This window comes from Pantherophis guttatus, chromosome 3, assembly GCF_059756535.1.
Source record: "Pantherophis guttatus breed Tessera chromosome 3, ASM5975653v1, whole genome shotgun sequence".
In the NCBI taxonomy this organism is placed as follows: domain Eukaryota; kingdom Metazoa; phylum Chordata; class Lepidosauria; order Squamata; family Colubridae; genus Pantherophis; species Pantherophis guttatus.
The window spans coordinates 208,125,851-208,138,369 of NC_142065.1; the positions used below are offsets into that span (position 1 = coordinate 208,125,851).

The 12,519-nt window shown below is 43.9% G+C and overlaps 1 protein-coding gene across 1 annotated transcript in view; it reads right to left on the reverse strand.

The window, feature by feature from the left end:
- Positions 1 to 3,040: 3,040 nt before the first annotated feature.
- Positions 3,041 to 12,519, reverse strand: part of COL22A1 (collagen type XXII alpha 1 chain) — a 273,483-nt gene continuing 264,004 nt past the window's right edge. The window contains exons 63-65 of the mRNA XM_060681819.2: positions 10,804 to 10,986; positions 9,897 to 9,974; positions 3,041 to 6,929 (exon numbers count right to left, since the gene is read on the reverse strand). Of these exons, the coding sequence (XP_060537802.2) occupies positions 6,742 to 6,929; positions 9,897 to 9,974; positions 10,804 to 10,986 (449 nt within the window). The 3' untranslated portion in view covers positions 3,041 to 6,741. The remainder of the gene's footprint in view (positions 6,930 to 9,896; positions 9,975 to 10,803; positions 10,987 to 12,519) is intronic.

Sequence of the window (12,519 nt, forward strand, 5' to 3'; positions counted from 1 at the left end):
TGGCGGACGGCACCCTGAGGAGGCCCACTCTGTGCGAGCGTACTGGCCGGTGGGAGGCTATTGGTGGCAGAAGGCGGTCTCGTAAATATCCCGGCCCTAAGCCAGGGAGCGCTTTAAAGGTGGTCACCAACACCTTGAAGCGCACCCGGAAGACCACCGGGAGCCAGTGCAGCTCGCGCAGGAGAGGTGTCACATGGGAGCGCCTCGTCGCCCCCATAATCCCCCACGTGGCCGTGTTCTGGACCAGCTGGAGCCTCCGGGTGCACCCCAGGGGGAGCCCCATGTTGAGAGCGTTGCAGTAGATGTTGGCAGATCTGTTGTTTTTTTTTAATTATCTTTTCCAGTATCTTCCCGGGTATTGATGTTAGGCTGATTGGTCTTTAGTTTCCTGGGTCTGTTTTTTTCCCCCCTCTTTTTTGAAGATGGGAACCTCATCAGGTCTTTTCCAGTCCTCTGGTAGTTCCCCGGTGCTCCAGGATTTTTAGAACTGAAAAGGATCTTAAGGATCATATAGTCCAATGCCCTTGCTTAGTGAAAGATCTATTCCAGCATCTCTAACAAAGGACCATTCGGTCTCTGCCTGAATACCTTAATGAAGGAGAACACAACATGTCATGATGCACCTGTTCCACCGGCTGCCATCTGTAGTGTAGAATGAATTCCTCTATGCGGGACTTTCTTTCTCTGTAACCTTAACTCACTGGTTCTCATCCTGTCCGCTATAGTAAGAGCAAATAGCTCCGTTCCCTATTCTGTGTGTAATATTTAACATTCAACATTCCCCAGTCACTTTCTGAAATGTTGAAAGTTGAAGTCCCCATTTGTAAGAGGTCAAGGTTGGGAATGTCAAGTTTGATGTAGGAGCTGGATCAAGTACTATCCAATATTTCTGGATGTGTGCACTGTATCAATCCACATCTCATTTATGGGTTGTGGTAACTTCTCAAGGTGATTCACCTTGGTCACTTAGATCTATAACTCAGCAAGATAAACACTTTGTTCTTGAAAATATATCTCTTTTCAGAAGGAAATATGTTTCATTTTATATACACAGAAATGCAAATATCCATACTTACTATGTGTGTCTCTGAATGTAGATATCCTTCCTTCCTTCCTTCCTTCCTTCCTTCCTTCCTTCCTTCCTTCCTTCCTTCCCACCTTCCTTCATTCAAACTCCTTCCTTCCTTCCTTCCTTCCTTCCTTCCTTCCTTCCTTCCTTCCTTCCTTCCTTCCTTCCTTCCTTCCTTCCCACCTTCCTTCATTCAAACTCCTTCCTTCCTTCCTTCTTTCCTTCCTTCCTTCCTTCTAACTGGAAGGCACATATTTTCTTTGTATTATTTGGTCTATGACCATACATTGTTAGACAAAATTAAACCAAACTAAATTAACATCCCTAGTCTGTGTCACTTCTGGCTTCCTCATAGTCTGGACTGCTTAATTTTGCAATTCTTCATTCAATGGGATTCTTACCTTAAAACTCCAAACGTCTAAATCTATTATGCATTTTGATTAGCCTTCAATTAGCATCCCAAGCTCTTAATGTTCAACCAGAAAACAGTCAAAACAGACTGGGGAAGAGGTCACACCATATATGTTTTGGTCTGAGTATTTTTTTTCTACACGCTGACCACAAAGCACCCTTTTGTCATCCATCTACATTTCCAGACTTTCTTAGGAACTAAAATAACACCACTTCCAACCACTAATATCTTAAGGTAATGTTTCAGGAAATAAACCATTCACAATTGATAGAAGAGAAAATAAAGGTTTTCGCGGGTGTTTGTATGTAGGTCTTTGGTTATTCGGGTCTTCTCCCACGTAAAATTGGAAGTGTCTTGGCAACGTTTCGACGAAATCTCATTCGTCATCTTCAGGCTGGTGTTCTCGGCTTCGTGCTTCCAGGAGCAAATTTGCTCCTGGAAGCACGAAGCCGAGAAATTTGCTCCTGGAAGCACGAAGCCAAGAACACCAGCCTGAAGATGACGAATGAGACTTCGTCGAAACGTTGCCAAGACACTTCCAATTTTACGTGGGAGAAGACCCGAATAACCAAAGACCTACATATATATATATATATATATATATATATATATATATATATATATATATATATATATATATATATATATATATAGAGAGAGAGAGAGAGAGAGAGAGAGAGAGAGAGAGAGAGAGAGAGAGAGAGAGAGACAGACTCTAGAAAGAGGGTAGAGAAGAGCAACAAAGAGGATTAGGGGACTGGAGGCTAAAACATATGAAGAACGGTTGCAGGAACTGGGTATGTCTAGTTTAATGACGAGAAGGTCTAGGGGAGACAGGATAGCAGTGTTCCAATATCTCAGGGGCTGCCACAAAGAAGAGGGAGTCAAGCTATTCTCCAAAGCACCTGAAGGCAGGACAAGAAGCAATGGGTGGAAACTAATCAAGGAAAGAAGCAATTTAGAACTAAGGAGAAATTTCCTGACAGTTAGAACAATTAATAAGTGGAACAACCTGCCTGCAGAAGTTGTTGGAGAAGCTTCAACACTGGAAGTTTTTAAGAAGAGATTGGATATTTGTCTGAAGTGGTGTAGGGTTTCCTGCCTAAGTAGGGGGTTGGACTAGAAGACCTCCAAGGTCCCTTCCAACTCTGTTATTCTATTTCTACCTCAGCCTCATTCAATATCAACCAAATCTTGCCATACAGAGAAAAAAAAAAAGAAATGATTCAATCCAATTTGAAACAGAAACAAAAAAAAAGCTATTTCCCTTTTAAATAATTTGGCAAGCATATTTCTTTGCCAGAAAAAAAAATATTCTATGCTTTATCTTCTAGAAACAAAGCAAAGCAAGCATCATAATTACTCGGAGAATAGCCCATCTGCTATAAACACAATTTAAACACATTTTATGCACATGCACGCAAGATAAAGAGAGAAATCTTGCTGATGTCATGGAATCCAAATTAAAGATAGCACCTTTTAAAACGCATAAATAACATTCGGTTGTGGCACTAAGTGCTCATTGAAGCACTTTTAAACAGGGTAGCCCAAGCACCGGATTTGAAATAGTAGAACGTTGTTTCTTTATGTGCAATAATTTCCCTCATGCCTCCAAATAACTGTTGAATAATTGGCTGGATCCTGTATACATTTCATGCTTCAGAACACAAAGTTAAAGTTAGACCGTTTTACAAAGGAATCAGAAGACTTTCTGGGTGTACATACACACATACATGATGATCTTGAGCACAAAGCACATGTCTTTTTCATGGCATTGTATATTCATTGTGTATACTGTACGAGTCAAAAAGAGGGCTGTGAAAATAGCCCTTGCATCCTGGACATAAACTGTTTCAACTCCTACCCTCAAAAAGACGCTATAGGGCACTGCACACCAGAACAACTAGACACAGGAACAGTTTTTCCCCGCATGCCATCACTCTGCTAAACAAATAATTCCCTCAACACTGTCAAACTAGTTACTAAGTCTGTACTACTATTAATCTTATCATTCCCACCACTCATCTCCTCCCACTTATGACTGTATGACCGTAACCTTGTTGCTGGTATCCTTAAGATTTATATTGACTGTTTCCCTATGATTTGTTGTGGTCCGCCAGCAGCCTGCGGAGCTGGCAGTGGAGTTGGACAGTGATGAGGCTGAGGAAGAACATGGGCCAGTCCTGGAGGCTGGGGAAGATCTGGATGAGGGCTCTGCGTCAGAGGCAGAGATGGGGCCAGGGCCATCAGAGAGTGAGGTGCAGACTCCAGAGCCTCCAGAGACTGATAGGAGTGAGACAGAGGACCAGGAGGAGCCTGTTCCTAATGCACGCATGACAAGAGCTGCCAGAAGGCAAGAGCAGCTCAAGCAAAGAGGACAACTTGGGAGTAGGGCCAAGAGATGATTGGCCCCTCCCATAAGGCTTAAAACAGACCAGCAACGGTATTTGGGCTTTGCCGGAAAACAATGTTGGTAGCTTCATCTTCTTCTTAGTCTACATCTTGTATTTATTTTTGTATCTGTGACTTCTGAACATTTGCCAAGAAAGGCCTTTGGCAGTTTGCCTAATTGGACTAAGGTTTGCGATAGGACTAGGGAATTTGTGTTGGGAGGAATTTGCCTTAATTTAGTTGAACGACGCTGGGAATGAAGTAATTCTCGACTATTTGAATAAAGTTTGTTTGTTTTTTCACTGGCTGATTTTCCTACTACTTAATTTGAGCCTGGGTCACAACATGATTATCATTAAGTGTTGTACCTTATGATTCTTGACAAATGTATCTTTTCTTTTATGCACTCCGAGAGCGTATGCACCAAGACAAATTCCTTGTGTGTCCAACCACACTTGGCCAATAAAGAATTCTATTTTGTTCTATTCAAAGATACAATTCATGCCCTGCAAGAACCCAAATTGAAAACAATTTCTTTGCATGCCTGAGATCGTGGTTCAAACTTTGCTATCTTTCTTGTAGGAAGAAAGAATGCTAGGGCTGAAGAAATAATGTTTCTTAAGTTGCAGGGTCCGTGATGCTCTCTGAGCTGGGTTGTTTCCTTAGAGACATTTCATGACCCAACTAGGTATCATTGTCAGGGTACTGTGTTGTGCTGTGCACTGATGATATTACCTAGTTGGATCATGAAACATCTGCAGGAAAACAACCAAGTTCAGAGTCTGTAGAGATTCTCAGTCATCCAGGTCATGGTTGTCCCAAATCTTTCCATTCCCCACTATCCTGTCAGAGCTGAAGAAGCTTCTTGGATGAGAAGCGAAACAACTTCAAAAGAAAAAAACAACAACAAGAGAATCCAGTTGCCTCCCGAAAAAGCACCTTTGGGACAACCAAGCTCAAAAAGCACCAAGGACCCCACCGTTCAGCTCTGAGCTATTCTCTTGCATTGGCTGCTTAGTTTCATTAGGGAACTGCTGCTAAGCTTCCACAGAAGACAGTAACAAGCTTAGCTAAATAAGCTTTGGGAAAAGATTATAGTGGTAGAATTATTATTTTCACAGTTTCCCAGAAATTTATTTTGAAAGTGCATGGCTGGTCATATTTATAAGAGATCAAGTACTAAAAGTATGCTTAGGAGCAGACATAACCCACTGTTGCACTGCTAAAGGATCGGCTATCTTATTGGGATTTAGGTCAAAGGTGTGGGGGTTTTTTTTAAAAAAAAAAGATGAAAAATGAATTTTCACAGATGCATTTTACTGAACAAGCAAATAACGGCAAAATCAACGGTTCTGTTGATTAAAAAAAAAAGCTGGATCTGGTGAAGGTCTCCGATTGCAATTAGAAAGATGTGCTTAGGATCACAGAAGGTTTTTTGAAGAGTAATTCTGGACCTGCAAATTGGTCTCAGTGAAAGATACATAGAGGAAGCATTGTTCATGCTGCTGTCTGAGACTGTTGCCAGGACTTTCCTCCTCCTACTACTGATTTTTCTCCTAATAATAGAATAACAGCGTTGGAAAGGACCTTGAAAGTTTTCTAGTCTAATTCCCTACTCAAGCAGGGTACCCTATGTCAGAGTATGAATATTCATGGACTGGAATAGTTCAGCCAATGTGGACTGAATGGAGACATGGTAACAAGGTCAGCCAATGACTAGGCATAGCAACTAAGTCATCTAATTGGGAGCTGACACAGATTGGAGTCTTAGTCTGCAGCTTCTGAATCTGTGCAGAGAAACTGAAACTAGTCTGCTCTGCTGAAATGAAACTAACTGTACTGCTGCCTGTGTGTTTTGCCTGTAACTTCAACCTCGTTGAAAGAACTCTGCTATTGGTATTGTAAAATTTACTTCATCTGTTATTATGTATATAAAGAGAAGTTAATGAATCCTGCTGAATCAGTTATCTGTGTGTGCTTCTGGATTTGATTTTTGCAAGAAACTCTGACACCCTATACCATTCTGGACAAATGGCTGTCCAATCTCTTTTTTAAAAACCTCCAGTGATGGAGCATCCCACTGATTAATTGTTCTCACTGCCAGGAAATTTTTACAGAGATGTCAGTGCTCAACCACGGTGAGCAAAACACCATAGATTCCTAAGGAGTGTGCAAAGACACGTGCAAATTGCCTTCTTCCCTCTGTCCTGTTGCCCTCAAAAGATTGAGATTGCTACATCTAAATTTCTATGGAACACTTGCAGGACAAAGGGTTTTAAAATTTGGGGAAGCCAAACTGATCTAATTCTGTTTTAATTTATTTTAATTTTTATACTGTATGTATTTTAATTTTGGCTGTTCTCCGCCCTGAGTCCTTCAGGAGAAGGGCGGTATACAAATTTAATAAACCAAACCTAACCTAACCTAAAGCCTTAATAGCCAATATCACAGCATCTCCAGATGTTTCACCTATGAATGGTGGCTAAGCTAGCAAACAGAAATCCAGGCCCCTAGCATCTACTTACCCCCACCCCCCCTTTTCCTTTCCTTTCTGTTCCACGTGAACTTTTTAGAAGACCATCTACAAAAGGGGAAAAATTCAACCTCAATCTTTATATAAAAAATATTCTTTAAAAAAAAAAGAAAATCTTCCTAGAAAAATCACTTCTCACTGCATAAAATAACGCGAATTAATCATTTCTTCGTCATAAAAACCCGACTGTCCGGCAGCATTTTATTTCCAGAGTCTCCGTGCTCCTTGTCAAAGAACAGAAGCAAAAGAGACAGGATCTCCCAACTCCCTTGCTTCATCCAAGTTTTCCGAAGAAGGTCCACGAGAGGTCCACAAGCAGCAATGGAGGATACAATTTTAAGGACCTTTGACGTTGCTGGGCCGAGCAGCTAAGCTTGCATAATAAGCACACTGGGAGGGGTCACATTGTCCATTGGCCCCTGGAGGTCCTGGGGGTCCCATAAGGCCAGGAGTGCCAGCTTCACCTTGAGCGCCTTGGACTCCAGGAACGCCATCCTTACCGTAGCCAGGTTCACCTGGGACACCTACAGAACAAAGCGGTGGGAATAAAGACGATTGCTGTGATGTGGACAAGCTTAGCAGACAAAATGACGGATACAGGTAGCCCTCGACTTACGACCCCATTAGAGCCCGAGATTTCTGTGGTTGAGTGAGACATTTGTTAAGTTTATGTAGTGTATATTGGGGGTGGAGACCCTTTGAGAACTGTACGCAATGAAATTTCATTTTAATGGTTGCCGATTAGTGTACATTCAAAGTGACAATAAAGTTATTCTAAGTCTATGTTCTAAGTCAGGGATGGCTAACCTTTTTGCCATCGCGTGCCAAAAGCAGGGGAGAGCAGGGGGGTTGCGCGCACGCATGCCCACAACCATAATTCAATGTGTCCCGCCCTCCCATGCATGTGAGTGCGACCCCCCTCGCTTCCCCCGCTATTGGCACGTGATGGCATGGTGAGACCGGAAGGCCCATTTTTTGCCTTCCCCAGGCTCCAGAGCCTTTCTAGAAGCCTGGGGAGGACGAAAATGGCCTTCCCCACCCCTCCAGAGGCCCTCAACAGCCCATTTCCTGACTTCCGGTGGGCCCGGAAGGCCCGGAAATCAGCTGGCCAGTGCGCGCAACTGACATGTACTTAACAACAGTTCCAGTGTCCCGAGGTCAAGCAAATGCCCTTCATCACCTTCCCAGCCAGTTTCCAACAAGCAAGTCGATGGAGGAAGCGGGATTTGTTTAATGACTATATGGTTCATTTAACAACTGCAATGATTGGCTTAATAACCGTGGCAAAAAAAAAAGTTGTAAAATTGGGTGCGACTCTCGTAACAACCGCCTTGCTTAACGACAGAAATTCTGGTCTCAATTTTGGTCATACGTTGAGGACAACCTATATGGTGTAGAAAGTTAGCACCGAGCCCTCTTCTAGAAGAATGAAATATTTTGAGAAATATTTTTTAAAAAGGCAGAATATTATATTTCCCTAAATGAGAAATGGAGAAACATGTTTTTTTTTTAGAGGCAGGAAGCAGACTCACTCTTAATAGCCTCCACTCCCCCAGCAGATATTTTGTGCCCATTAAGAAAGACTGGGCCAGCTTATCTACAAAACAAAAGACTTTCAGCTCCAGGATGATGGGATTATCCTTCAGGATATACAATAATAGGATTAACCCATTACCATTTAGCAGAAGACACAGAGCTCACCACACTGCACCATCTCCTAAGGCAGCGATGGCTAACCTTTTTGCCATTGTGTGCCAAAAGCTGGGGGAGTGCGGGGTGGTCGCGTGTGTGTGTGCCCACACCCATAATTCTATGCACCCTGCCCCCCCATGCATATGTGCGTGACCCCCCATTCTCCCCCTGCTTTTGGCATGTGATGGCACGGTGGGCCCGGTAGGTCCATTTTTTGCCCTCCCAAGGCTCCAGAGTCTTTCTAGGAGCCTGGGGAGGGCAAAAACAGCCTTCCCCACCTCCCCGGAGGCCCTCCAGAGGCCGGAAACAGCCCGTTTGCCGACTGCCATTGGGCCCAGAAGGCCCAAAAATCAGCTGGCCAGCGTGTGCATGTGTGCTGGAACTGAGCTAGGGCAATACTCGTGTGCCCACCAATATGGCTCCGCGTGCCACTTGTGGTACGTGCGCCATAGGTTCGCCATCACGGTCCTAAGGGTATTTCAGTCATTGCATCATCTCAGAACTTCAACCAAACCTGGGAGCTCAAACAAGCACCTAGGATTTGGACTTTGCCTATAGAGCCAGCTATGACCCCTACATGGCCCTATGGGAGTCTGACAACAGCCAATAGAATACATGTTCTTGCTCAGGAACAGGAAGTTCAAGTGCAAAGCCCAAAGAAGGTATAAAAACCTTCCACTATCAACTCCATGTAGTCAGCTGCCCAGAGCCACATGTGGTTCTGCTTCATGATTAAACCTTCTTTCCAATCAGCCTCTATGTTTCCGGTGTCTTTCTCCCAACTTGGAACCGAACCAAATGGATATTTCTTCCCACAATGGCAAAATTGGCAATTCACGATACAGCGGCTACATGCATCGGCCTATCAATCTACCTACAAAGAGAAGAGAATATTCTTGGCAGATTTTCACCCCATTTCTCAGGAACCTTCTTTTTTTAAAAAAAAAAAAAAAACCGTGACAGCTTCTCTTTGTTTTAGCCACCTGCTTGACTTCAAACGACAGTGCCTTTTTTTTAGCAGCAGCACCTGCTAAAAATGTTCAAAGCAAAAGGTAGAGAGAATTGTTTTCATCCTCCTCCTAAAACCGCTGTTTCTACTTCTTAAGGGAAGATGTGGGCCTCTCAAAACGTTTCTCTTATGGAAAGAGGGAACATCAAAAGGAAGCCTTCAGTGGGGCATTAGAGCAGGGAAGTCGACCTCATGCCAAGGGATGAACACCTGAAGTGTACATGTAAGGTCGCTTTCGCAAATATTTATAGGAAAAGGGCTTAGAGGAGAGAGAGAGAGAAATCTGTGAAAATAGGATCCCTGATCGCGAGGCAGAGGGGAGCAAGGAATCTTTGAAGCTTATTGCAGAAAATGGATAGTCAGTTTTAACAGATTAACAGAGATGGAAGGGACCTTGAAGGTCATCTAATCCAACCCCCTGCCCAAGCAGAAGACCCTACACCAGTGATGGCTAACCTTTTTGCCATCGCATGCCAAAAGCAGGGGGGAACACGGGGGTGTGTGTGTCGTACAAGTGTGTACCCACACCCATAATTCAATGCCCCCCAGGGTCCCATCCCCCATGTATGCGAGCACAACCCCCCACGCTCCCCATGCTTTTGGCATGTGATGGCCAGGTAGGCCCATTTTTCACCCTCGCCAGGCTCCAGAAGCTTTCTTCTATAACTTTACAGTACTACTCCAAAAAAAAAAAAAAAGTGGTGTTATTAGCTAGTTTTAGAAAATACACTTTCCCCAAAAGATTTCCACAGTTTTGGCCACTACTATTTGTAGAGAATAAGCAACCCACCTGCTGCTCCTGGGGGACCAGTTTCACCCCTCTGGCCAATGCCAGTATCTCCCTTCTCTCCTTTCTCTCCTCTGACACCTGTTGGAGAAAATAAAATACATTTTAATTATAGTATTAAGACTTCTACTGTTTCACAGAGTGCAAATATAAAGATTCTTGACCATTCCCTTCTTATCAATACCGATAGCCATCATTTTTACTCTATATGTTGACAGCACCAAGTGTTCTGTCCCCGTCTCACACACGCACACAAACAGACAGCTGGGGGTTAAATAAACTGGCAGACAACCAATTCTTCCGATAAGAAGCTTGGCAGCAACCCAGTAGCTGCTTGCCAAGAACTTTACTCACAAACAAAATGCACACAGTCAAGAATTGTCCAGTTCGTAAAATAAATCCAAAGCCGATAATGTTGTCTCCAAAGATGCAATGTGACTCGATAGTAGTTAGCTTTGTCCGTCACAGAGTCTGAATGGCCACCTCATCCCCTTTTATACCCTGTGGGGTGTGGTCCAGTGACTCAGCTTAATCTCTGGCACGCCTTTTCTTCTGTTTCGCGCGCTTATCTCTGCGACGCTGCCGAGGATCCAGCCAAGACTCATTTCCCTCATCACTGTCCACCTGTGGCTGCGTGGACGTGCTTGGCCGCGGCCCTATCTCTTGCCGTTCGGCGGACACCGAAGGCATTGCCAGAGAGGAGGGTCCTGGAGAGGGAGGCCTTGCCAACTCCTCTCCTTCACTCTCGGAGTCCTCTCCTGCCGATGACACAGGCTCAGGTACTGGAGCCACAACACCAAAACTGTCACACAACATTTCACATTGCAAAAATTGTCCATAGTCCTTGAAAGACCTAAATCAGATGCAACATTTGGATCTAAAGATGCTTTCCAGCTAAGGAGCTACTCACCTTTTGGTCCCATAGGTCCCAATGGACCTTCTGAACCTGGTTGCCCAGGTCTGCCAGGTTCTCCTGGAGGGCCGACTCTACCTGGAAGGCCTTCCTTTCCAGGTGATCCAGGAGGCCCTGGTCTACCTTGAGGTGCTTTGATCTGGGAAGGCTGTAACTGGCTTATGAGGTAGGGCAGTCTAGCTGTAGGAAAGAAAATACAGAGAGAGTCAGTATGAATGCTTCAAAACATGTTGAATTTGGTACTCAATGCATTATGATGCAAACTTGTTGTCCCAGTATTCGTTGTACTGTGACAACATCTAGTAGACTGCAACCTACTTCTTGGTAAGCTAGAAAAATGTGGGATAGACAGCATCATCACCAGAGGGATTTATCAGACATCCATGGAACTCTGTTACCTTCCCACCAGTGGTTAAATCCAATTTTTTTTACTACCGGTTCTGTGGGCGTGGCTTGGTGGGTGTGGTGTGGCTTGGTGAGTGTGGCTTGGTGGGCGTGGCAGGAGAAGGATACTGCAAAATCTCCATTCCCTCCCCACTCCTGGGGGAAGGATATTGCAAAATCTCCATTCCCACCCCACCCTGGGGCCAGCCAAAGGTGATATTTGCTGGTTCTCTGAACTACTTAAAATTTCTGCTACCGGTTCTCCAGAACCTATCAGAACCTGCTGGATTTCACCCCTGCTCCCCACCGAAGTGGTGCCTGCATTTATTTGCCTGCATTTGCATGCTTTCAAACTTCTAGGTTGGCAAGAGCTAGGGCAAGTAACAGGAGTTCACCCCATTGTGTGGCGCTTGGGTCTTGAACCTGGAAGCTCAGCATCTGTAACCACTGAGCCATGATGCCCCTTCTATCTTTTAAGTTTAACCTGTTTAGCCTAATAAAGATTTATTGAAAGCAAAGGGAGAAAGCAATGGAAGAGGATGATATGGTTAGTTAGATGAACATGAATTTGGGCAAATTCTGGGAGACAGTGGAGGACAGTTGGGCCTGTCATACTTTGATCCATTGGGTTGTTGAAGTGTTGGCCAAATTTATTGACCGAACAAATAAAGATTTGGACTCAAGTGGATCTCACAGTGTCGTCTCTGGGCCTGACATCAAGATAAAACTCCAAACACATCTTAAAGTCCAGACTAAAACAATTTAAGAATTAGAAACATGGAAAAAGAGATGCATCTTTTCAGATATTCCAAATATCAAGAAAAATAAAGCCCAATCCCAAGGTAAGTCCCAAGCAATTCAAAACATGTCATAGTTGTAGAACAATGCAAGAGAAGGTTTCCTTCCATATGCCAGACCTGTGACAACAGGGCATCATCTAAAGAACACAGCAGAAACTTGGTATAAATATCTTCATAAATGTTTAATTTTCTCCTCAAATAACTTCTTTAATCACTCCTCTTGTCCTATACTCTTCCACAATTCATTGCAGCAGCTGTGGTGGAATGAAACTTTCTCTCTGTGTGTTTCTTTCTCTGCATTTCTCTCTCTCTCTCTCTCTCTCTCTCTCTCTCTCTCTCTCTCTCTCTCTCTCTCTCTCTCTCTCTCTCTCTCTCTCTCTCTGTGTGTGTGTGTGTGTGTGTGTATGTATGTGTGTGTGTCTCTCTCTGTCTCTGTCTCTCTCTTTCTCTCTCTCTCTGTCTCTCTCTCTCTGTTTCTGTCTCTGTCTCTCTGTCTGTCTCTCTGTCTGTCTCTCTTTCTCTCTCTCTC